General features: G+C 32.4%; 1 protein-coding gene and 1 long non-coding RNA gene across 3 annotated transcripts; one reads left to right on the top strand and one right to left on the bottom strand.

Annotated features, from left to right (window-relative positions):
* The first annotated feature begins 17,380 nt into the window (after positions 1-17,380).
* On the top strand, positions 17,381-19,438 carry LOC134273605 (uncharacterized). Its single transcript, XM_062755793.1, has one exon. The coding sequence runs from the start codon at positions 17,381-17,383 to the stop codon at positions 19,436-19,438; it is 2,058 nt and encodes a 685-aa protein (XP_062611777.1).
* Positions 19,439-23,135: 3,697 nt separating this feature from the next.
* LOC134273606 (uncharacterized) lies at positions 23,136-25,435 on the bottom strand. 2 transcript variants are annotated; one of them, XR_009993447.1, is made up of 3 exons: positions 25,295-25,431; positions 24,819-24,949; positions 23,136-23,759 (listed from the first exon to the last, which is right to left on the bottom strand). It is a non-coding gene; the product is annotated as an uncharacterized LOC134273606 (long non-coding RNA). The 2 variants fall into 2 exon arrangements; XR_009993448.1 differs by having other exon boundaries at positions 23,137-23,759; positions 24,819-25,021; positions 25,295-25,435.
* Positions 25,436-26,063: the final 628 nt, after the last annotated feature.

The following is a 26,063-nucleotide window of genomic DNA, read 5'->3' as shown; positions in this document are numbered from 1 at the left end:
TACGTTGAAATGAGGAAAAAAAAATATATCCGAGTAACCGAGTACCAATTTTAGTATTCGAGTGAGTACCCGGTTAAACGAGAGGGTATATTTTAGAAAAAATATTTTTATTTATGAATTTCATAGCTCTTTATATAATCAAATGATATTTTGTTCACGGATTTTCGATTTTTCGAACACATCAAGAACACGGCGGTTGTGACCGATAGGCAAGTGAGGCTCCATGACACCTGATCCCATCTCCGTTTTTTTCGGAGGTCCATGTTTGCTCTACTCCAATTTTGTATTGTTTGATAAACTTTTGAGCTTGAATACTGTTCGTGATCTCTACGAGGGGTTATCAAAAAGTTCGTGGACTGAGGCTATAAAAATAAGTACCATGTAGTCTGTGCTTTCAAAATTTATAAGGAACAGAAAAAAAAAAAAAATAAAGAAATGTTGAAAATTTTAGCTTGATAGGTTCATTATTTGCCAAACTATTATAAAATAAAAACGACTTCATATGGTCACCCGGCGCCGGCGCCGTTTAGTTTCACGACGTCCGACAACGTCATTGTTTTTCTATGTCCGCTTCTTCTACCTCATACACTTATTTTGATATAATTTCCTGAAGCTGAGTAAGGACTTAAACCTATCTTGTTTATATGTATTTACAATGTCAGGAACAGTGGCTTTCAATGCATATAATATTGCAAATGGATTTATACATATGGAGAGATCCTTGCTTGATTTTGCCAGCTTAGTTTGCTTTTCGGAATTTAATATGTACAACACATGATCAACGTCATTTTTTGACGTTATTTATTTTTCACAGACTGAGTTAAAATCAACATTAACTGTGCATCAATTTTCTCTTTGAATCTCCTTTGGCATCTAAAACAAGTACTCCGGGTGTATTTTATTTCTCCGTACCAGTTTAAACATTTCCTAAGTGTATTACAGAATTTTTCAGGGAAAAAACTTCATAGAATGTTGGAAAAAGAAACCACTCTCCCTATCTGACGTCATTTTCAAGGCCTTATTTGTTTGGACACGCCATGTAAAATTTACGATAAATTTTCATAGAACTTCCAAACTTAGCTAAAATTCCCTATTTCAAGGAACAATTTTGTCCCAACACATACCTGAATTAACGGGATATTTGGATGTCATGTATTTATATCCAAAGAGATTTTCTGTTACATTTAGGTCGGAAAAACGTCGTGTTCAAGGTTGCGCAGACTAGACATACATTTCCTTACAAAAACATTTCTAATTTATTAAAAAAAAATTATGATTTGTTGTTTATTCTATAGATAGAAAAGATGATGCTAACTAGATATTTTAAAATTCATTGAGGTATCTAAAGCGGTTTTCATTTTATAGCGCTAGTCCACGAACTTTTTGATACCCCCCTCGTATGTATTTAATTTACATTTCTATGTGAAATACTTTGTAAATGTAACTTTAAAAAATCCTGTCTATAAATTACGGTTAACGCTAGATGGTACAATCTAGAGGAAGTCGAACATGAGTTATCGTTCATATTACACGATGCTTCCTATGTCGGCTTCAATAGTCCCCGCTCACTGAGATCAGACACAAAGAAGACAGCTTGAGATTGACATGCATATCAGACACTTGACCTTTCACTTGCCAAATTTTACAATCAAGTTTAATTATTAAAGCTATATATGCCGTATTAGTGTTTTATTTTAAAAGTTATAAATATATGTGGTGTCTCATCAAGTTATATAAGTTATATACTTTCTGCAAATAAGACAACTCCCCTCCATCACTTTTAAAAGTTATGAAATATTATTTGGTAAAAATTATTTTCTCTCCGTGTCGGATAAAAAACCGCCTCTTATTGAAATATTCATGATCACGTTGTCTCGCATGTTTACAGCAAACAATGGTCCAATCTCGTGAATGAACCGAAAAGCATGATGGTCTACTACGTTTTTACTACAAACACGTGAGTTAGGGATTGTCAATATTGAGAGCACCTCAGAGTTGGTTACTTTTTGTGCCGAGGAATAATCACGTGCAATTGTCTTTTCAATGGACATTTTCGGTTGGGTGAACTTCTACAGATGTCAGCGACTATGGATAAAGAAGTGTGGAAACCATGTTGTGCCAAAATGAAATAACTAATACAAACAAATGATGTAATTTGATCAATCAATATGGTTATTAGATACATTCGATTCTGCATTTCTTAATGGTTCAAAACAACAAAAAGTATTCCACAGAATATTATGTATAAATCTGCACAATATACTGAATGCCAAAACCAGAATACTACTAAATAATATAAATATATTCTTTACATATGAACCACAGTATTTCTGACCCCTTGAAAATAATATAAAAAATCTTGCAAGTAGGTTACCAGGTATCAGCATTGGCTCGGTCTAATTCGAAAGTGAAATTTGGAGTTTGGCAGTAAATTGTAGTGAATGAATAAAATTTAGTAGTGAAAGATATTTGAACCTATTTTACTTGTCAGATTTCTTCGAGCTAGTTGATTTTTATTTTGACTGTTCTATCCCCCCACCCACTTTAAAAAAAAAACCGATGCTACCTACCTGAATTAATTTTTCTTAATGGTGTTCATCGAAATGCTTGGTTGTGCCCTCAAACTGGAATAGTTTTTAGAGGCCTGGAATTCCTTGACCAATTTTATTTTATTAGCCCAACTATATTTCTAAGAAGGCAAGATGTATGGTATGTAAGTTTCATCTACATATGTTATGTAGTTCATATTAGAAAACCAAATGGGATAATTGACGATATCCCATTCAGGGTGTAAACATAGCAGTTTAAATTACTTTCCATACATTGTACTTGACATAAAATATTTTTTGCGCATAATGCGCTCCATACTGAAGATCCGTAAATGTTCACCAACCGAAAATGTCCACTAGCAGTACAGCACGGAGAAACTCTAAACAAACGGACCTGTACAATGGAGTGGGGAAAACTTTAATTTTCATCATTGTTAATCATTTGTATGCAAATACGAGCATGGGATTAGTAGATAATAATGTACATAATGCATCAAGTCTTTCTGAGAGCGATTTAAAAAACTAGCCTTTTTGAAAAAACACATGTAGTATTTTATGTAGTAACCCATAAATGCATTAAATGAAACTCATTGAGCTGATTGGTCTATTTGTGTCCCTCACTGAACAGACGTCACAAAAAATATTTTCCTCGACCTGATGATTCTGTCGATGCTTTTCCCGCGCACATGCGCAGATCCAAGATAAACGTCAATCCTTTATAAATATGCATGAGGATATCGTGTTCTTTTCCTGACCAGTACTTTGTTAATACCGAATAAAATTTCGTCGAATTTGCAAGAATGCTTCATTTTTGGTAGCTTATCATACTCCAGAAATTCTTGTTCGGATTCAGCTGTGCAAAAATACTGTTTAACACGGCATACATATCTTTAAGAAATCAACTTATCTATCTTTCAAAGAGTTATAAAAGAGGGAAAAAATTAGAAATGTTAATACATGTATTTGTATATCATTTGAAAATAAACGTGTTTGCATTAAAGAAATAGATTTTAAAAACAAAATCCGACTTTGCAGAATGCATAAAAATGTAACAATATTTACACAACTATATATGCCATTGTTGTATATTTCTTATGCTTGACTCCATGAACCCTGAGCAGAGAACAAATTTAAAATAACGATTTTAGAAATGAAATCTTAAATTTCTACATGGTACATATTGTGGCGAATAAATGATATTTGTTTACGTTTTTTACATACTGTATAAACCGCATTATTTTTTAAAAGTTATATTGAAATAAATAATCAGCCCATCAATATGTGTACTCCTTTAGAAAAAAATTGAACCCACCTCTGATTACAAGATCTGGAATTAGCCTAAACAAAATCTGAAAAAAGAAATATTTGCATTCTTTAGATGTGGAAATTATTAATGGATATGTTAGATTTCTCAAAACAAAATCAGGCCAGCATTTTTTTATTTTTAGGTTTACAAACCCGCCGCTCAAGTTTTTGAATTTTCAGAAAAAAAATAAAATTGAGAAAAACAGAATTTTTTCTTTCCGATGTCAAATTTGAGTCGGGATCGAGATTTCAAATTTACGAACTCGTACTTCCGGTTTTAAATGAACATGGCGGGTAATGAAGGGAGATTTGTGTCAAGTCCATAGCAGCACTAAAGCTTGGTTTACTGTAAATATTTATCGATAGGAGTGCCATTCAAAACATTTCATCCGTTCAGAGCACAATAAAATGCTGACGACTTTGTTTCAAAGTGACATGTTGGTGAGATAATTATATATCCGTATTCACAAGTAACTGTCTGTAATTGTAACTTATTTTCCGCCCACAGGTTTAAAACTGCCCATGGTAGCTATTGTCAGAGACATTGTTTAGGTTTCTGTCATAGCTTACATTCTTAGCATCATTCTTCAGAAAAGGGTCGCTTATGCATCAGATGTAATGAATAAAACTATGGGAGAAGTTAAGTCCATCTGAGGAAGAAATGAACAATAGCCTAAAGAAATAAAATATTTCAACTATTTAAAAACAAGAATATACTAATATATACAGGCATGTAGTATCATTTATTGCAGCCAGAAAAAATATTTTACACTTAATTGAAAAAAATTCCACCCTACTCCTCAATACTCCTTGGGAATACTCCCTGTCTGTTTTCTGAAAGGAATTATTACTTTTATAGGTCTCGAGTATATTAATATTTTAGAATAATTTCTACCTAACACACATTAAAAACAAAAATGAAGATACATTAAAAGAGATTTAAAAAATTGATTTTTTTTTAAAATCTGTATTTTGTCCAACATCAAAAGATTTATATCACTGCCCCCAACTGGTAGATGATGAAATAAACAATTAAAGGTTGTATTTTCCCCTTTGTAACCCTTATGTGTCCAGTGGCAAGAAGCCTGTTAGGAGAGCATAAAAAAAGATGCAAAAATTAATGTAGAAAAGTCGATAATGTATCCAAAATATGATTTTTTTTTATTTCCTCCTCCTACGAGACTTTTTCATTCTGATGTTCGTAAACCTAAAAATAAAAAAATGCTGGCCTCAGAAAACTTTTAAAAGTTTGTCAGCATAACTATTGAAAAGGAAATAGGCTATTCGTATAAATTTTCGGAAAAAAGAAACTAGTATCAAGACATTGTTGATGATTTTCCACATATCTCTCATTGTTTATTTTTTTTTCTCAAATGAATGCATTTTTGTACACAAGAAAATTTAAAGGTAGGAATATCGATTATGAATTAACTTAGTTTTGCACTCTGTGATCTGTTTTTGTAATGCAGAAACATTTAAAGATCTATGTATATCAGCCAGTGAGCATGACCAGCAGAGGGTTCACATTACTGAACACTGGTCCTTACATATTAGGCAGGCAAGGCAATTTTTTTAATAGGAGCGACTCCATTTTGTACAATTTTTTTTAAACATCTGATAATTTATATACCTTGTACATATGAGGTGTTTTCCCGAGCCTATTGGAAAGACAGGAGATGGTCCGATTACACTAACATAAGGGATATTGAATTGTAACCAATAGGTACCAGTATACATGTTTATGAAAGCACAGACGTGCAATGTGTAATTCGTTTGAGAAATGGAAAGTGAATCGTGTCGCTCTAAAGAAGTATACTTATTACTTCAAACAGTGATCGGCATTCCTGCAGAAGTGGATATCAGGAGGCAGACCAGTAACATCGAAGAAATTATCTATAATTCATCTTCATCTACGGTAAAATTACCAACTAGTAGTAGTCTACAATACGTCCGACATTTTTCCGTGTGTTGACTGGAAGTCAGAGGGAGGGATTCCGATTTGGTAAATCCGACGCCGATTTTCTTTACTGGTGGACTGACCACAAAGTTATTTGTCACCCGAGACAAAAAAACCTATACAACCAAGAAACATTGATTATGATGGAATATTGTGATCATAGTCCAGGATCTGTCCTCCTGAAAGTCAAGAAATGGTCCATTTGGGGTGTTGTTAGTAATAGTTATGTCAAATTGGAAAAAGGAACATACATGTCAAGTTCGAAATATAGAAAATCCACCAGAAACTTAGTGGTTAAAAATTCAGATGAACATGGACCTTGTGCAAGCGGTCAGTTAGGTAGTGGTGTTTACTATGACAATGCTCATTCATTGAAGTGTGATTTTCTTCCATCAATAGCTTCACCATGGATACAGCGGTGTTTAAGAAAAGGTTGGCCTGATACTTCCGTATTGCAATATGCCAGAAAAACAGGCTGTCATTTCGTTCCAATTGGTCGTAGAGACTCGCCAGATCAGGATTTTGAATGGCGAATTTCTTTCAGTCTTATTGAATTAAAATGTGTACACAGCATGAATCATGTTCAGTTCACCTGTTATGGCCTGTTCAAGATTTTTCTCAGGGAAGTAATCGAGCCATTTATGGATGATAACGACCTATTGCGTTCCTACTTCTTGAAAACTATAATGTTTTACATGATACAAGAAAAAGAAAAATCATTTTGGTCTCCAGAAAACTTGATAAGTTGTTTTTGGAATTGCTTTAAATATTTAATATTCTGTGTATATAAGGGCAATTTACCGAACTTTTTTATTCAGGAAAACAATATGTTTCAAGGAAAAATTGTGGGTAGTTCCAGAGAGAGATTGCTTGAAAAACTCTATTTGTTACATAGCAGGGGTATAAATGTATGCTTAATGCCATGTATCCCAGAAAAGTCAAAAATCAAGGCACCTCTTTTTGTGTTAAGGAAATTCAGATTAGATTTCATTTTATGTGATGAAATTTATAATAAAGTAGGATTTTACTTAGAATTTGCAAAATTACCGTACCTGCAAAAATATATGTTCACCATACAAAGACTTATGCAGAAGGAAACCTTGACTCCTGTTGAAAAAATATCTGTCAGACAACAACTTTGTACTTTGTTTACTCACTTGATGTTTCTTGCACTTCATTACGGGAAGAAAAGTGATGTTCATAAAGCTGGTGACTTGTTAAAGGTTGCAGCGAAACATGGGTTCCTATCAAACAATGTTTTTTACGTCATGTATCTATACAGAATATCCAGATATGAAGAAGCTCTAAGCTATGCGAGAAAGATAAAGAAAGATCTAGAACAACCTCACGTTTTATATTTACCTCACGTTTTCAAAAAGGCAGAGACTATAACATATGAAGCATCATGGGCTACATAGCTAAGAGAGGCTGTAGCTGTAGATATTGGTCTTTCTTCTGCTGTCTCCTATTTAAACGAATTAGAGATAGAACAGTATGAAACATTGTTAGATAATGAATGCTATCATATCCCTCCATACGTGTTAACACTTTTTCTCATTATTCTTTGCAACATACGACTTGGAGACATAAAAGGCCGCGATCATACCTTCTGCGAATTGAAAGATTTACTAAATAATGATGAAAAGGAATACGTCCCCGATGTTCTGAAAAATATCTGCTGGCATATCCTTGGGATCGCTCAACAATTGTCCTGGTATTATACGGAAGCATTTGAGTCGACAGGACATCCCTAAAACATCAGGACAGAAGTAAAATCTTTAAAGCTAAAATTATCAGAATGCTGACTGTCGTATCCGATTTAAGAAACAAAAACGCTCGAATTGGTTTAAAACGACACAAAGACACCGATTCAGAAATGGAAGGAAATAAAGAGAAAAGACCGAGGACAAGCTTTAATTAATTACAAGATTAGAGGGAAATGATTCCTGAGCACACCTGTGCCTAAACATGGGATATTCCAACATCTTATGTAAGGCATATCGGAGAAAAATTTCACAGGAGATAATGTTATAATCGGACAAAAGGAATGTCCTGTTAAACAATTCTTATGAAGCCATCGGTATAACATTACCTATGCGGTTTTCAATGAGAACGTATCATTTGCTTGATTACATTAAAAGGAAAGGGGATACAAAAATATATCATCACTTTTCACATAAGCAATTATGTGGAACCTTTTAAAAAGATTATTTATCTTCAGATTTTCATTTTTAGAAACCTAAGGACCAGTCTTGTTTTAATAATATATATATAAAATGCCTAAAGCCTCAAATGAAATTTGACTTTTTTTAAAAAAGTAATTGATATAAATTTCGATAATATGATGTCGAATGTATATTTGTATTTACTGAGAATTATTGAACAACATCAGAAGTTCAAAATACCTGGACATCAGCTAAAGTCATCTTTTCATTATAATACTGCTGGCGATTGGCCCAATTTAATTTAAATACTTCTTAGATTCACTCTTATGCAGAGTGAATAAGGCGTGGATCTAAGAAGTCTGATTTTGATTGGATTGGTGATTAACCCATTGTTGTAATTTAATAGTGAGTTGTCTGGTCTTTCCTATTGCCATGAAAATAATTTTAAATCAACTTGTTTTAATTGTAAATAGATGTACTTTAAAATGGTATTCTGATGAATACTCAGGTTTTAAACCATACACTGATTTTAAACAATTGTCCAAAAGTAATAGATGTTACATTGATAAAAAAACAGTTAGTGAGTGTACTCTTTCTCAACCAGGGTTAAACTCTTGTTACATCCCTAGTAGATTGCCGTTGAACATGAAAAGATAAAAATGAAAATGAAGAGATTTATTCAACTTGTTTGTAGTTGTTAAAGGTCACTTAAAAAACTTTTCAAAGAAGCTTAATTTAAAAAGGAGATTTATATCTTTTTAATAAATTTTGTTGATCCAATCACAAGGCATGAAATCTCTGGATATTGAAGCAAGCAAATAGCTTTAAATAAAATTGGAAACCTTAAAGCCGTTTATGTATGACAGATCAAATGGTAAAAAGGGAAATGACCCCCTCCCCCACAGCGTGTTCTCCCTTACCACCCACTGTCCCTGAAATTACAAATGATCATGTAACTCAAAAATTCTTGAACAATTTTCCATTTGACCGTGCATAATTTTGTTTCTTGTTTTATTATGTATCTAATAGTATAAAGGTGACGAACCCCTGGAAGTCATTCTCACCACATTGTCACCATTATTTGCTCTTCTAACAACATACATGTACATGATTTTGTTTTAATATTTTGCATATATAAGGGCAATTTACCAAACTTTTTCATTCAGGGAAACAATATGTTCCAGGGTAAAATTGAGGGAAATGCTAGAGAGAAGTTGCTTGAAAAACTTTATTTGTTATATAACATGGAGTAAACTTGCTTAAAGCCATGTGTCTCTGAAGAAAACATATCTATGCAAAAATCGATACCTCTTTATTAGTTAAGAAAATTTCAATCAGATTACAGTTTATTCACTGAGATAGAAAGTAAAGTATAGTTATATGTAGAATTTGCTCAATTTCAGTTCATGGCGGTTTATATGCTTACCATAGAAAGACTTTAACAAAAGGAAACCTTAACTCTTATTCAAAGGATGGCAGTAAATCAACATATTTGGTCGCTGTTTACTCACTTAACATTTATTGTGCTGAAATCTGTTGAAAACACAAGTAAACTTGGTAACTTCGGTTTGGACTTATTGGAATTTGCAGCCAACCATGGATTCCTATCAAATAACATTTTTAAAGTGATGTATCTTTACAGAATGTCCAGATTTGAAGATGCTCTGGACAATGCGCGAAAGACAAAGAAAGATCTAAAACAGCTCCATGTTAAATATATACCCTCTTCATCTTTATCAGGAGAACCCTTTGAACATGACAAAGATAAACCATGGTCTTCAAAGATTAGAGAAGATGTAGCAGTAGAAATATGTCTCTCTAGACTCGTCACTTATTTAGATGAACTAGGTATTGAACAGTATGTGGGAAAGATGGAAAAAATGCATCTCGTTATCCACCCATACGTACTGACACTTTTTCTCATTATCCTATGCAACATGCAACTTGGAGATGTAAGAAACCGCGACATTACGTTATGCGAATTGAAAGACCTACTTTATAATGATACAAGGGGATTTGTTCCCGTTCCTTTGAAAAATACATTTTGGCATATCCTTGGGATCGCTCAACAATTGTCCGGGTATTATACAGAAGCATTTGAGTCGTACAGAATATCGCTAACTCATTCGGACAGATGTGTGATATTCAAGGCTAACATTATCAGAATGCTGACTGTTGCATCAGATTTAAAAACCGAATTGGTTTAAAACGTCACAAAGACACCAATTCAGAAATGGAAAGAAATAAAGAGAAAAGACAGAGGACAAGCTTTAATTTAATTGCAAGATTAGAGCGAAATAATACTTGAGCTCTCCTGTGCCTAAACATAAGATATTTCAAAATCTTATGTAAGGCATGTCGGGAGAAAAATTTCACAAGAGATAGTAATAAAATCGTACAAAAAGAATGTACTGTTAAGGATCCTCTAAACACTAGCAGAAAGTGCTTTTTGGCTTTTGAGACAAATATATCATATAAATATGCATATTGAAACTGTTAAATTTATTTTCAACATAGGGTTCCTGCCCTTATTCTGCGAAGAAAATAATGGTTTATGCTTGAACAGAAAAAACTGTTGTTTACTAAAATTGGGAAATTAATGTAAACATGGGCTCAGTTAATAATTCTTGGTATAATATAATGCTAGGCGTATTTTAGTCTACTTCAAAATGTATTATTTACTGTATATAACCATTTTTCCATCTCACTTCTAAGGGCAGATCACTCTAAAAGCATAAAACTAACCCAGAATCGAAAATTTTTAGTGTGCAGTTTTTAGAACCTCCTTAAAAATTCTAATAAAGGAACTGTATATTTTTTTTTCAACTAATGTGGGTTTAAATGAAGACAGAAAAAGGGATACAAAATTATAATATTAATTTACACATAAACAATTGTGTTGGATTTATCATTGCTATTTTTTATTTTTGCAAAAGCAAACTTTTATTTATCTCTAAATTTTCCTTTCTAGAAGCTTAAGAAGGGCCAGTGTTGTCTTAATATTATATCGATAAAAATGCCTAAAAGTATCCAATGAAGTTGGATTTTTTTTTCTTAAAATGATATATACTAATTTCTGTAATATAATATAGGCAACAAAAACATCACTCATAAATATATTAAATATCAATCATTCATGTCCTTAAAGTGATTTCAAAATAACAAAGGCCATAATTGTTGGAGGAGTGTTTGACAAATTGCGTTATTTGATAGTGTATTTCTTTATATAACGTTTGATGAAGATGTAGATTTATCATCTGAATTACAACAGGAAATTATGATAGCATTTTTGTGTTTGAAAAAGAATGTTTTTCTTACTATAACTTAAAGCAAGATTAAATATTTTATGTAATAGTATGAAAGTGATTTTTTTTTCTTTTTTGGACTAAATTAAATGAATGAAATACTGCGTAAAGGAAAAGGGGAGAGGTTTTTATACAATAAGCTGGCAGAGACTTGTTTTTAAATTCCTGTTATCAATTAATTTTCTTTTGTAACCAATATTGCCTTATTTACCCCCTTAATAAAAAATTATAAAAAAAAATTATGTCGAATGTAACTTTGTATGTACTGAGAATTAACGAACAAAAAACAAAATAAGTTCAATTACCTGTATATCAACTAAAGTTATCCCTTCATCATAATGCTGCTTGGTGATTGACCCATTGTTGTAATTTGTTGTAATTTAACTGTGAGTTGTCTGGTCTTTCCTGTTATCATGAAAATAATTTTAAATCAACTTGTAATTGTACATATTTATGGGATAATCATGTGGAAGCACAAATTTTCGTGGAGATAAAATTTCGTTGATTTGTCATAAAAATAGTTTTGAGGGCTTTTAATTTCGATATATAGTCATATAAAATTTCAAAATTTCGTACGGAATTTATTTTGTTAATAAACAATAAAATGTCTCTCTTTATTTCTTATTACTGGAATTAACGGACGCAGCTATTGCAGAAAAAAATTTTCTGCAACAGCTAATAACGTTAATTCCAGTAATAACAAACAAAGAAAGCATTTTATTGTTTAAATGATTGAAAAATTCTTGAGAGGGACGGTTAACAACATACAATCAATCAATCAATCTTGCAGCCCAGGAGGTTCTATTTTTTGGAATTTACAAAATTTAGGCAATTTTCATTTTTTGACACGACACTTGACATATTGTAAGATATCAGTGTGCAAGCATATCTATAACTTTGCAAGACTAGATGGATGTCCCTTATGCACTTCAGATTCTAAACATCGAATTATAGATGCCCTCTTCATATATTATCTCATAAGCTTAATGTTAAGATATCTGAGGGTACATCTACATGTGTAAGTATATTTCAGTTACAGTATGAATTCATCTCTTTTAAGATATAAATAACAAAAATTAACATATTTATCTTGAATTTTAAACTTATTTTTAAAACATAACTTGAAATTTATTTTTATAAAATCATAAACTCCCCCTTTCTCGAGTTTCTCCTGGAAAAAAATGTGAATCCACCCCTGATAACAAATCGTGTGCATTGAGCCAGAGAACGCTACAACAGTTTCACAAATGTTGTAGTCTTTTGAATAAGGCAAGTAATGTGTTATGAACATTGCCAGCTAATTTGAATACCATCAAGCAAAATGTCTAAACAAAATCTGAAAAAAGAATACTAGTATTTGCCTTCTACGTAAAAACGATAAGTGAATCTAATAGTATTTTTCATCTGTTTGACTGCTTTGTATGTTAATAAGGTGGCATTTTTCAGAGTCACCTTCTAAAAATAATCATGAAAGATTCATCCCACAGCAAAATTTTAACGTTTCAAACCGTAAATGCAGAAGAATATTCCTTTTCATAGAAAAAAATTACTATTAAAAAAAACCCCCATACTTCATTATCTTACCCTGTAGTATGGTTTCTCTCTGCAATTTTATCCTTTTTCGGTGCTACATTTCGACAAAACTCAGATGAGTATGGTAAATGAGCAAAGAATTTTAAAAAAGACTCACCTTTAAAGGTACTTGGACACAGATTTGAAGTTAATATTTTCTCATTTTTTCTGTAAAATATCACGAATTATATATTTTAATAACATTTCACACAAAAATTAATTAAAAATCTTATTTCATTTAAAAGTTATTAAAACTATAAATTTTTTGGCGGGTTTGATTGACACATCCTTGCACTTTCACAAATTTTAACTTTATTCTTAATCCTTAGGAAAAGTGGCAATTTTGATGTGTTTTAATGAGAAATATTAAAACTTTTATCAAGAAAAATAATTTTATTCAGAGTAGAAATGTTCGAAAGCAAAACACCTTCACAAGTATCGTCATTCCGAACTAAGAGATGCGTACAGAGTTTAGCAAATCGAGCACACTCGTGTTATGTACACAGTTTTTGTAAACAGGGCTCGAGTTCTGTTATTGTTTATATTTAGAATTCACCGGGTGCGTTCAATCGTCACAGTATGCTTACCACAACTGCACGGACTGACAATATATTGTGTGTTTGTTTTGCTTTCGAACGTGTCTACTCTGAATTTTCTGGATTATAGTATTAATATTTTTCATTTATACAAAACGAGATTGCCACTTTTCCTAAGGATTAAGAATAAAATTAAATTTATGAGAGTGCAAGGATATGTCAATCAAACCCGCCGAAAAATTTGAAATTTCAATATCTTTTAAACGAAATTAGATTTTTGATTAATTTTTGTGTGATATGCTTTTAAAATATATAAGTCGTAATATTATAGAGAAAATAATAACTTCAAATCTGTGTCCAAGTACCTTTAAGAAGAAAATTAAAAATTTTCAACTACATTGTATCAAAGAAAGCACGTTTTATATTATTTGTAAAAAACTATGGTAGAGGCCTATAGTAGAAACATCGTACCATTTATTGATAAATTCCCCTCTAAAACATCCACTTTGGAAACTTAAGATAATACTTTTAAAGGACATTTATACTTGACATTATATATGTAATATAACGTAGGGCTATGTCATCATTCTGAGATTCGAAAAAAGTAATTTTTATTAAAGAAATGTGACCTTAATTTGTGCAAAAAACCATGTGAGCTTAAAAAGTTTGTTGAGGTGTATTGCTGCATGAGTAATGGAAGTTGACAATTGAAAAGTTAAAGTCATCACATTTATCGTAGAGTTTGGTTGTTTGATTACCATTAACGCCTAAAACAAGTAAAATATCCAAATATGAAACAGATTTGTCAGAATCTGTGGTATCTTTTTTCTCAAGTTCACTGGGATATATCGTACCGACATCAGAATAGAAATAACTATTGTTAGTTGACAACCATCGTCGACATATCTAAATGTCGAGTTGAAGGTCACAGCAGGTGTTTTCTTTTTTCACGTATAAGATTTTGATCAAATTTTGCTTCATTTGAATATAAATATAGGTCTGCTAATGACGGTGCGCAATTGGTACCCATGGGAATTCCAATAGATTTTGGGAGATCTGGTCTCAAAGACGACACGGATAATGTCAATCAGAAACCCCAGCATCATTTTTATGTCAACTTCAGAATACCTGTGCATACAATTAGAATGTTTTTAACAAAATGATTTTGCAAATGACCAATGACAAGGTAACTAAATTTTCAAGTTCTATTTTTATTGAAAAAGCAGCCTGGTGATATCAGATAACCTCAGTGGACTTAAGTTTATCATAGGATATGGTTGTGTATAAAGTTGAAAAGTCGTAAGTTTTTAAGCTTATAAAAAGATATGTAAAACATAATAATTAAGAGAGAGAAAAATTATAATATCTAATTGGTGATCTTTGGAGCATTTAAACATGTTGAGTACGTTTCATAGAAACTGCAGAAAATTTTAACCATACACCTAAATCAACTATAAAATCTATGTTTTAGCATTACATACAATTGAATTAAAAAAAACTTTTTATCGGAGCTGCCCCTCCCCCCCCCCTTCGAAAAAGAAGTCTAAAGACATTTATTTTAGTATCCATTCATTGTTATATTTTTCTTTTAAGCTTCTAAAGGAATTGTCCACGTCTTTTACGCCCTCTTTCTTTTAATAAATACAAGACATTAATTTTAATGGTGAACAAGATGTGTTCGTGAAACACTGATGTCCCCTATGGCAAAATAGCGCAGGATAAGCTTCTCAAATGCAGATCAGATATGTTGTTACCAAAAGTAAGGCCTTTTCACAAGAAATGCAAAATATACAACGCTAGTTACACCTGTTCCAGGGTTATGATTAAGGTCAAAATTTTATAAGATAAGACAAACTCCGGGTCAAGGTCAAAGAGTCAAGGTTGTTGGTTTCTAGAGAAAGGTATTGTCTCAAAGATTACGTACGGGAAGTATGAAAGGGCTGGCCCTTGTCGTTCAAAAGTTATGGCCAAGGTTAAAGTTTGTAAAAAGTAGGTCAAACTCTAAGGTCAAGGTCAAAGGATCAAGATTCTTAAAATGATATCCAATGAAAGGTCTTCTCACAAGAATTACACATTTGAAATATGAAAGCTCTAGACCCTATTGTCCAAAAGTTATGGTCAAGGTTAAAGTTTGTAAAAAGCAGGTCAAACTCCAAGGTCAAGGTAAAAAGGTCAAAGTTCTTGATAACAAATGAAAGTTCTTGTCACAAGGATTAAATTTGTGAAGTGTAAATGCCCTAGTCCTAACCCTTCAAAAATTATGGTCAAGGTTGCATTCTTAAAGTAGGTCAAACTCCAAGGTCAAGGTTCTTTGTATCCGATGAAAGGTCTTTTCAAAAGAATTACATATGGGAAGTATGAAAGCCCTAGTACTTATTGTTTAAAAGTTGTAGCCAAGGTTAAAGTTTTTATATAGGTACGAAAATCTCCAAGGTCAAGGTCAAAAGGTTAAAGTTGTTGGTATCCAATGAAAGGTCTTTCCACAAACAATACATATATTAAGTGTAAATGTTCTGGTGTCTATTATTCAAAAGATATGGCCAAAGTTGTGTTCAAGTGGGTCAAACTCCAAGGTCAAGGTCAAAAGGTCAAATTTTGTGGTACCCAAGGGAAGGTCTTATCACATGAAATACACATGTGAAATATGAATGTCAAAGCTCCACTGAATCAAAAGTTAAAGGCAAGATTAAAGTTTTTTGCGGACAAACAGACAAACAGACAGACAGACAAAAAGACAGACAGAGACACAGACAGCTGGACAGACAGACAGACAGACAGACAGACAGACAGACAGACAGACAGAGACAGACAGAAAGACAGGCGGACGGACACGACGAAAACTATTTACCCCCGAAACTTTGTTTACGGGGGCATAAAAAGGCATCTTTTCAGCAGTTCAAATTATTCTTAAACACCATAAATGTCAACAGAAAAATGAGCTCATCATTATATCTATGCAAGCCAATCCTAGTTCACAATTTTGTCCAGTGCATAATTGTGCATGTATTCATAATTATTTCCACATGTTTCAGGCCCCTTCTTTGGGATTCCAGTCACATATTCTTATGTCAGTGGTAAAGTTTCAAAAGCAATAGAATTCACATGCTACCCAGCTAGGTTACTAGTATTCTGAGAATTCAATTCAACATTAAGGCAGATGAAACACAATTTTTTGCACAGATATATCAAAATTAAATCTTTTCAGTTCCAATTAGAGATTAGAAACCCCTCCTTCTCCCTCTTTCTATATCAATCAAACATATGGCAGGTCAGTGTTTAACGGCTGCTATGAATTAGGTTGCAGGCCAGTAATTAACTGCTGCTATTGAGTTAGGTTGCAGGTCATTGTTTTAACAATAATTTTAACCATACACCTAAATCGACTTTAGATCTATGTTTTAACATTACATGATATTGAATTTTAAAAACTTTTTATCGGAGCTCCCCCCCCCTCCAAAATGAAATCTAAAGACATTTATTTTAGTATACATTCATTGTTATATTTTTCTTTTAGAAATATATTTGTGAAATAAATCGAAGAGCCAAGAAAATTGTAATGAAAATTATTCACATTAGACGTGGTAAAAAGTACCCCCCCCCCAAAAAAAAATTATTATATTAACTGTCACTTAAAATAGTGGGTAGTTAGGAGGACTGTTGTCTATTCACTTACAAAAGAATGCGTCAATTGATTTGGTGTGCAGTAGACAATACAATAGTGTAAAAAACGTTTAAAGCCTATTCAAAATGTTATCCAGTGAGTTTTCTTTACGTCAACAAGAGAACACAATATTTAAACTATTTTGTGATCTCATACTAGCTACGATTGGATAACCAATGTTTTCATTTTTCCCTATGGTTACGTTTTTGTACCCGATCTAACACTAGTTTCCTGTCATTGAATTAGTTTGAGCTTGAGATAATGTCAATGTAACAGTTTAGCTGAAATCCAAAAACCAAAATAGACAATTTCTATTTGAGCATAAGAGCAATGGAATCAATTCTTTCTCAGAAAGCATACCTATATCTTCAATTCGAGATTGGTACTCCAGCAGAAGTGAATATAAGGAGACAGATAAGGGATATTGAAGAAATTATCTTGAATTCAGCTACATCGACAGTAAAATTACTTTTCAATAGATATCCAACATATTTTCGTGTGGCAACCGGTAGTGAAAGGGAAGGATTTAATTTTAAAGAATCGGACTCCGATTTTCTATACTGGTGGACTGACCACAAAGTTATTTGTCACCCGAGACAGGAAAACCTATACAACAAAGAAACATTGATTATGATGGAATATTGTGATGATAGTCCAGGATCCGTCTTCCTGAAAGTCGGAAAGTGGTCTAGGTGGAGATTTGTTCGTGATAGCTATGTCAGATTCGGAAAAGGAACTTACATGTCAAGTTTAAAGTACAGGGAATCCACCAGACACTTAGTAGTTAGAGATTCACAATTACATGGACCTTGTGCAAGCGGACAGTTGAGTAGTGGGGTTTGCTATGACAATGCTCATTCACTGAAATGTGATTTTTTTCCAGAGATAGCTTCTTCGTGGATAAAACATTGTGAAACAAAGGGTTGGCCTGATTCAACTGTATTGCAATATGCCAGAAGAACAGGCTGTAATTTTGTTCCGATTGGCCGCAAAAACTCGCCAAATCATGATTATGAATGGCGAATCTCCTTCAATCTTATTGAATTGAACTGTGTTCGCAGCATGAACCATGTCCAGTTTACCTGTTACGGTTTATTTAAAATTTTTCTCAATAAAGTAATCAAGCCATTGTTGGATGACAAAGAGCTATTGTGTTCCTACTTTTTGAAAACTATTATGTTTTACATGATACAAGAAAAGGAAGGATCATTTTGGTCTCCAGAAAACTTGTTACATTGTTTTTGGAATTGCTTTAAACGTTTAATCTTCTGTGTATATAAGAGCAATTTACCAAACTTTTTCATTCAAGAAAACAACATGTTCCAAGGAAAAATTTTTGGTAGCTCCAGAGAAGAGTTGCTCGAAAAACTTTATTTGTTATACAACATGGGTTATTCATGTTTACGGCAATGTATTTTTCAGCAGAAATTCATCACTTATCCTTACGTGGAAAGGAATCATAAAGTAGAGTGTACTTTATTCACTGAGATTTATCACAGAGTAGGATTTTGCACAGAATCTGCTATTCCACCATATCTCGAAGTTTATATGATCACCATTAAAAAACTTCTCGAAAGAAAATCTATGACACATGTCCAATTGATGGCAGTAAGACAAAATATTTGTACAATATTTATTCACTTGGCATTTCTTCTACTGGATTACGAAAAGACGAGTAATATTTGTAAATCCGGTGACCTGTTGGAGGTTGCAGTCAAACATGGTTTCCTATCAGATAATGTCTTCTACGGGATGTATCTTTGCAGAAAGTCAAGATTTATGGAAGCATTAAGCTTTGCGAAAAAGATAAAGAACGAACTAAATCAATCTCACGTTTTATATCTACACGGCTTTGGTGATATGCGTGAGTTTATGACATATGGCAAAGACAAATCATGGAATACAAAGCTTAGAGAAGTTGTTGTTGTAGATATTGGTCTGTCTTCCGCTGTCTGCTATTTACATGAATTAGGGATTGAAAAGCACGTGGCACGTGTTGAAAACAAACATTTCCATGTTCCTCCATATGTGTTGACACTTTTTATCATTGTGCTTTGCAACGTACGGCTTGGAAACAGAACAGGTTATTACTATACCGTGTGCGAACTAAAAAATATACTTGATAAAGATGTGGGGAGATTTGTTCCTATCAAATTGAAAAATATTTCCTGGCAGATACTTGGGATCTGTCAACAATTGTCCGGTGATCATGCTGGTGCATTTGAGTCTTACAAAGCGTCTTTGATTTATCAGGGTTCCTGTATGCTCACAAGAGCTACCTACATCAGAATGCTTACTGTCATTTCAGATTTACAAATGAAACACACTCATTTCAGTTCGACCAAAGATCAACGGCCAAAGAACACCATTAAAAAAGAAAAAAACTAGAGGGAAACGAGCTTAAACATATTTGATTAAACAATTATTGATATATACACAGTTTGAATTAGAAAGAGGTAATTTGTAAACAAATTGACGAAACTACTAATGCAGTTTAATACTTTTTGTAGGAAAAGTTAATAATACTCCATGAGAAAAGCAACTTCATGTACTTTGTGAAACTTTATAATATATACACTCAGAGAAACATCTGACTAGTTCAATGATAATTGCAAAACCAAATGTGGCGTCTTATATTAAAAAAGACGTTTTGTATTTATTATAAAGTTAAAGGCAAGGTAAAAGAGTTTATCTGGTTGTAGTAATAATAGAACAGTTTTTCTTAAAGAAAAATTGTTTTAAATCAATAGTGAGCATGTAACAATGGACTATAGGCAAAAAAAAAAAAAAAAAAAAAAAAAAAACAAGCTAGAAAGCCATTAAGGATCGAAACAATTTTATTTTCCAACGATTGTATTTTACTAATGTATAATTTTTAAAATATATAATAGGTTTGCTGCAGATCAAACACAGTTATATACATGTTTATAAATCTTTTACTATGGTTTCTTTTATAAGGACACAATGCTTGAAAATATTTTTGAAGCACACTCTAAAAATTTGCTCCCAAAAGGCAACCTTTTTTTCTGAATACAATACCTTCACTATCTATAAATAAGCTAGCTATCTTTTTTATCTAGCAATGTAATAATAAAAAAAAACCTCAGCTTACCTATTTGATAATACAATATAAATTTGTACGTTTGATTGTCTATCCATTCGTATTAGTAGTATTATAACATTTTTTATGGACACACGCCTCAAATAAAAAATGGATGTATGAATTTTATTGTATTGACAAATTCATAACATCTCTATAATATTGAGAAATTATAGATTGTGATTTTTTTTAATTAAAATTTTTAGTCATTGCTCTTATAAATCATTATCTTTTTTCATTTCTTAAATTTTTTTTTCAGAAATTTCAATGAAATGAAACTTCATTTGGATTACATCTACCATTTTACTCATGTACATGTATACACATTTTAAACTTTTTGGAAAGAGGTGCATCATATGTCCCTGGGCACGAATTTCCGTTTTGTTTTAATTTCACATTAAATATATATGTTTGTACTTTTTATTATTATATTGAAACATTTGATTTTTTAAAAATTCTTCCTGGAAGAGAGAGAGAGAGAGAGAGAGAGAGAGAGAGAGAGAGAGAGGGGGGGAGAGGAATAGTTTCAGGTGCCTGTTATGTTAACCGTAAAATGTAAAAGTTATCTTTAAGTTATTTAGAAAGACTTCCTCTCGTCGTTCTTGCTTTGTATACATCTAAAATTTATATATATAATTTATATATATATATATATAAAAAAAGGCTCTAAAGTAATCTAGCTTATTTATTGAGTTCAGACTTTGATAACAATATTCTAAAATCATTTAAAAGAACATGAGAAACCACTGCATATTTTATCAAAGCAAGCATGTAAATCAAACATTAAAACGTTCAACTTTTCAATACATGTATTTCGAAAAACCAGGATAAAGTTAGTCCAAGCATTTTGACATCATAGAGAGCTGCTTTGTAAAAATAAAAATGGATCGGTCTCGTGAATTAACTTGCATTACATTGGTCATTTGCAAAATTATTCTGTTAAAAAGTATGAAGATTTTGCAGACAAGTTCTCCGAAGTAGATATTCAAAAGATGTTTAAGTTTCTATTTGACAATATATATCTTTTAGTAAGACCAATTATTCAACATAATGCTGTATGATACTTTTTAAACTGCTGTATAAGTTGATATTTTCGAGAAAATCGTTTTTATAGTGGACTTTTCTGTTATTCCTGTAGTAATAGAGATACTGTATAATGCAGCTAAAATGATTATGGCATTTTTAGATAGATTCAAAGTGTATTCTATAAAAATACAAATATTAACCTACTTTGAATCCTAAGTTAATGTTTTAAATGAAGAAATTCGATTATCTAGCGTCGATTTACACTATTTTAATTCAAGCGATTGGTCAAAGTTTTGAGCAAATAGGCCTATATTTTTTGTTTCATTGACTGCGCATATTTGCATTTCACCATATTCAAATTCCCTGTTTTCAAAGTCTGTAACTTAAACAATGTGGTATTCAAGCTCAAAAGTCCATAAGACAATGCACAATTGGAGTAGAGCAAACACGGACCTCAAAAACATCAGAGGTGGGATCAGTTGCAATGGAGAAGTAAGGTCCCCTGCCGATCGGTCACATCTGCCTTGTGGTCCTTTGCATGATTGGAAAATAAAGGAAAAATCCGTCGACAATTCAGTGTGTATATAATGGCCTATCAGTTAATACGAAAAACGTCAGTCTGCATTTGACTTAATGATAAATTGTATTTCCTAACATGGTCATTGTATCGAACATAGAACTTATGAATTGATTACTTTAAAGGAGACTGATATTTTTCTTTCATCAACTTATTTGTCAGTTACTTTCCTCGAATTAAAAATTGTTCGTACGTAGAGCATTTTCTTGCATATCGAATCAACTGAGTGATATAAACCCCGTTCGTATGCAGCTGATGAAGGTGTATTGCTGTATATTGCTGCATAACTAAGGGTACGATTAAAAAGTTAGTCAACTCGTTTGTCAGTAAGCTTGGTTGTTAGATTACATTATTGTCTTTTACTAGTAAGAAATCTATTTCACCGACAACTTATACAGATAAATAAAAAAATTTTATATCGAAACCTGGCAATAAATATTATATATATCTGTATGTTGATAAATGTTAAAAAAAATACCGTATAAGTGGAAATTTTAGCGAGACGCAAACTTAGCGATTTCTACCTAAAATCTGGTATTTACATTTTAGAGAGAAGTAAATTAAGCGATTTTGAAGTGCAAACTAAAGACGCTATTACAAATAATACGCAATTAATTTTTAGCGATATTCAATTTTAGCGATGTCAGCACCCTCACTAATAATGCCAAAATTAAATCCTCGCTAAAAATTCTACTTATACGGTAAAAGAATTTTCACGAGCAACAATTCGGTTTTCTTTTCATTTTCATATGCACCTGCTGTTACTCTTAGCACTGAGCACGAACTGAAACCCTGCCTCCGTAATGATTATAATGGCAAAGTCCGTGTTTTGCTATTTGAGACCCGAGAAAAATGTAAGATGAATCAAAGTACTGAGAGTACTGATAGGCGGAAGCATGTTTGCAAGTTCTCATGTGCAAAACTTTAATGACACATATTTGAAGCATAATCTTTTTTAAAGGGGGGGGTGATAGATATTTTGATGGATTGTAGTATTGAAACCAAGGAACAAGAATAAACAATATGTCTCGGTTTTGATGCGGATACATGAGAATAAGTCACGTCAATAGCAATATGAACATTTTAACATTTATTATACCCCCGCTTGAAAAGTGGGAGGGTATACTGTAATCGGTATGTCCGTCCGTACGTACGTCTAGCTGTCCGTTCGTCCATCTGTTACGCTTTGGGGTACTCATATCTTATCCGCAATTCCTCTTATACCACTGAGTGAAATTTAATGAAACCTTCACAGAATCTTTATTACATATTGCCATTGTGCACCTCCTCTTTTACTTTTTGATCTGACAAATATTTTGGGTTTCCCGGTCACAGAAAAACATGGACTTTTCCATTATAATCATATGGGAGGCGGGGATATCATTTAGTCAGTTGATTGCTCACAGTACCTCTTGTTTTTTGTAAAGTATAACAAGTTAAAATTGAAATGCAAGTTGCAATACATAAAATTTGTAAGATATGGTTTTGGGGAACAAGAAATGGAAAATTATAAAATTTCACACAAAAATGAGAACTAATGAGTAATAAAAAACAATAAATATCACAACTGCTTTTGGGTTTTGTATGTGTACATGCATTAAGTTTTAGTACCAATGAAACAAAGTCTTGTTATAAAACAGCAAATTATATAAGGAATACAACATACACAGAAGACCTTACATAGATTTACAATGTGCTTGTGGTTCTATGAATTGTTTTCATTCAATACATATATGGCCCAGGTAGAACAAATCACACAAGTCTTTAATGCTGATGACAGGTGAACCCTGTGTCATGATGTCCACAATAAATGGAATATTTTTTCAGGAGAGCTTCTACCATGGCAGGCCCTTGAATGCCAGACAGTTTTATTTTTATTCCTGTGGTAAATTTGTCTTTGATGATTGTATTAAAATATTGGTACATACATCCCAATATCAGTGCTGATTTCTTTTCTGGAGATTATCTACACGATTCCCTTCACAACTGTCTCTTGGCAGAATTTTCTACAAAGTGTATAATTGAAAAAAAAAATTAAGAATATCTCACAATGTTTATTTAACAAAAATTATTTCACATTATGTATCTGACTTTCAATAAATGAAATCAAGGACTTCAAATAACCTTTTATGATATACCGGTTATTTTAATATATTTTCTAGGGAAGTCAACTTTACCGGGTACGCGATCCAAGGTCCAAGTATCGAATACTAAAAAAAAGTTACTCGTTTACTCGGATGTATATTATTTCTTTTTACAAGGTTCACATTTTTATCAGAAACTTATCAATTATAACTAAAACATGCAAATGGTAATTAGCATGTCTTCATCTACACCTAGCTGTAAAATACCCGTTATCGCCTTGATCTACATTCATTCATTCAGTGAAATCTGACATGCAAAGAAATTAATGCCACTATACCAACTTCAAGAGTGAAGTGGGTATATAGAAATAACAAAAGATTCAAAACTGCGGAAAGTGAACTTGTGTAGTATTTAGTTTAGTGTAAATATACTGGAAACAACCAACAAATGAAATAATATAAGACTAGCGATCCTGACCAACAACATCTGTCCCCTCTCTTTCGCTAGTTATATAACCTACATGTGTACACAGCAGTTTTTCAAATAGATCCAATTAAAACAACCTTTTGTAATTTTGGGTGTATTGTGCATTTGTGTTTTATTTGATAACTAATTTTAGTACCAAAAATTATTTCCAATGGAATTCATAATTATCTGTACATGTAATGAAAAAGTCAGATATCGAGTAAGCGATTATTAAACATGATAAATATTGACTGATTTGACTTCTCTAATATTTTTTTGTATTTGTTTTCTCTTTCAAAAGCCTACTATTATAAGTAATCATGTATTTGCATGTATTTAAAAAAAATGAAAAGAAAATAAGTCAACAAAAATTAGAAAAGTCAAAATATACGTTCAAAAATAGTATTCGGTTCAGTTTTGCCATATCAAGATGATTTGTTATGCTATAAAAAATATGTATCATAAGTTATGAAAATTTTTTCCACTTATCTAGAAACATAATAAATTGTACTCACCTTCAGAAAAGTGTTTCTGGTTGTGCTGAGTTGAGTTTTCTTCTGCCATTTAGAGGTGGCACAGGGCAAATCCACAATGCAATCTTAATTATATCCCCTTTCTGTTAGCTGCCTCCGTAGCAGGGACACATCTATACAAAACACAATGTAGTTCTTATGCTTGCGTTTTAATTTCTGTCCAGATTTTACAGTTTTGGCCCATCCTTCAACATACATGTATTAACATTAAATGAGAAAGGATATATAAAAGTATACACAAACTCGGCATGATAATTCCTCAAATAATTTCTCCCAGGCATGTCATCATGGTAATTAGAGTACCAGTTCGTTCGATAAGACCCGACCATAACAGCTATCATACTACGATATCTAACATGTCTAAAGCATGCCTGCATAGGGAGGCGACATTTTCAGGTTAAAACAATCAAAGATTCGGGTGACAATAAAAGATAGGCTAATCACACAGCATGAGTTACCTTATTTATTTTGAAGAGAAGGCCTGTCACTTCCAGTCAATCATTGTAAATCATTTGTGCTCCACGTGGGTTTGTTGACAATAATTTCACGCTGAATCGTCTATATGTTAGATTATTACGCGAATGTAGTACACAATTGATAAAAGGAGTAACATACCTCTTTTCTTCTATTTCATACAAGATTATTGAAAAGATAAGTTCCTCAGTAGCTATGTACCTGTCATTAGTTCTTAAACATAACTAGTGCTGATTGTAACGGGAACCGTTACAGATGTTCCGCAAACGCTCGCCAACTCCCTTTTGGTGCCATATTCCCTGTAAGCCTTATTAAATAAGACAACATCTGTGCATTTTTGACTTTTACAACGTTTTCCCAAAAGGATACCAATTATATTCAAATTTTAACATTGCACGCGAGCCCATGTGAATGCACGTGCATAATGATAATATAATCTTGTCTACAATTTCTATATATTAAAATATACTTTACATGAAAGAATTTAGTCCAAAAGTATTAAAAATCACTCATTCAAGTGTATTTTCAATTTCACTCGTTCCAAATGCACGCACGTGCGTGCACGTGCATGACGACCATTCCTTCTTGTAGGAGGCCCTTATATCTATCTATGTTGTAAATCCCATCCTGTTTGGTTGAAAACCAAGGGAATTATAGCCATTTCAAGTTTTAGCCAATCAGATTGCAGCACACGTGCATCCACGTGATTTCAAGATTTTTTTTTCTAAATCATATTGTAGAATATCCTAATGC

This window comes from Saccostrea cucullata, unplaced genomic scaffold (genome assembly GCF_032062105.1).
Source record: "Saccostrea cucullata isolate Sc308-1 unplaced genomic scaffold, CSIRO_AGI_Scuc_v1 ctg7951, whole genome shotgun sequence".
Lineage (NCBI taxonomy): Eukaryota > Metazoa > Mollusca > Bivalvia > Ostreida > Ostreidae > Saccostrea > Saccostrea cuccullata.
The sequence above is the reverse complement of the archived record's forward strand: the minus strand, read 5'-3'. Positions and strand labels throughout refer to the sequence as shown.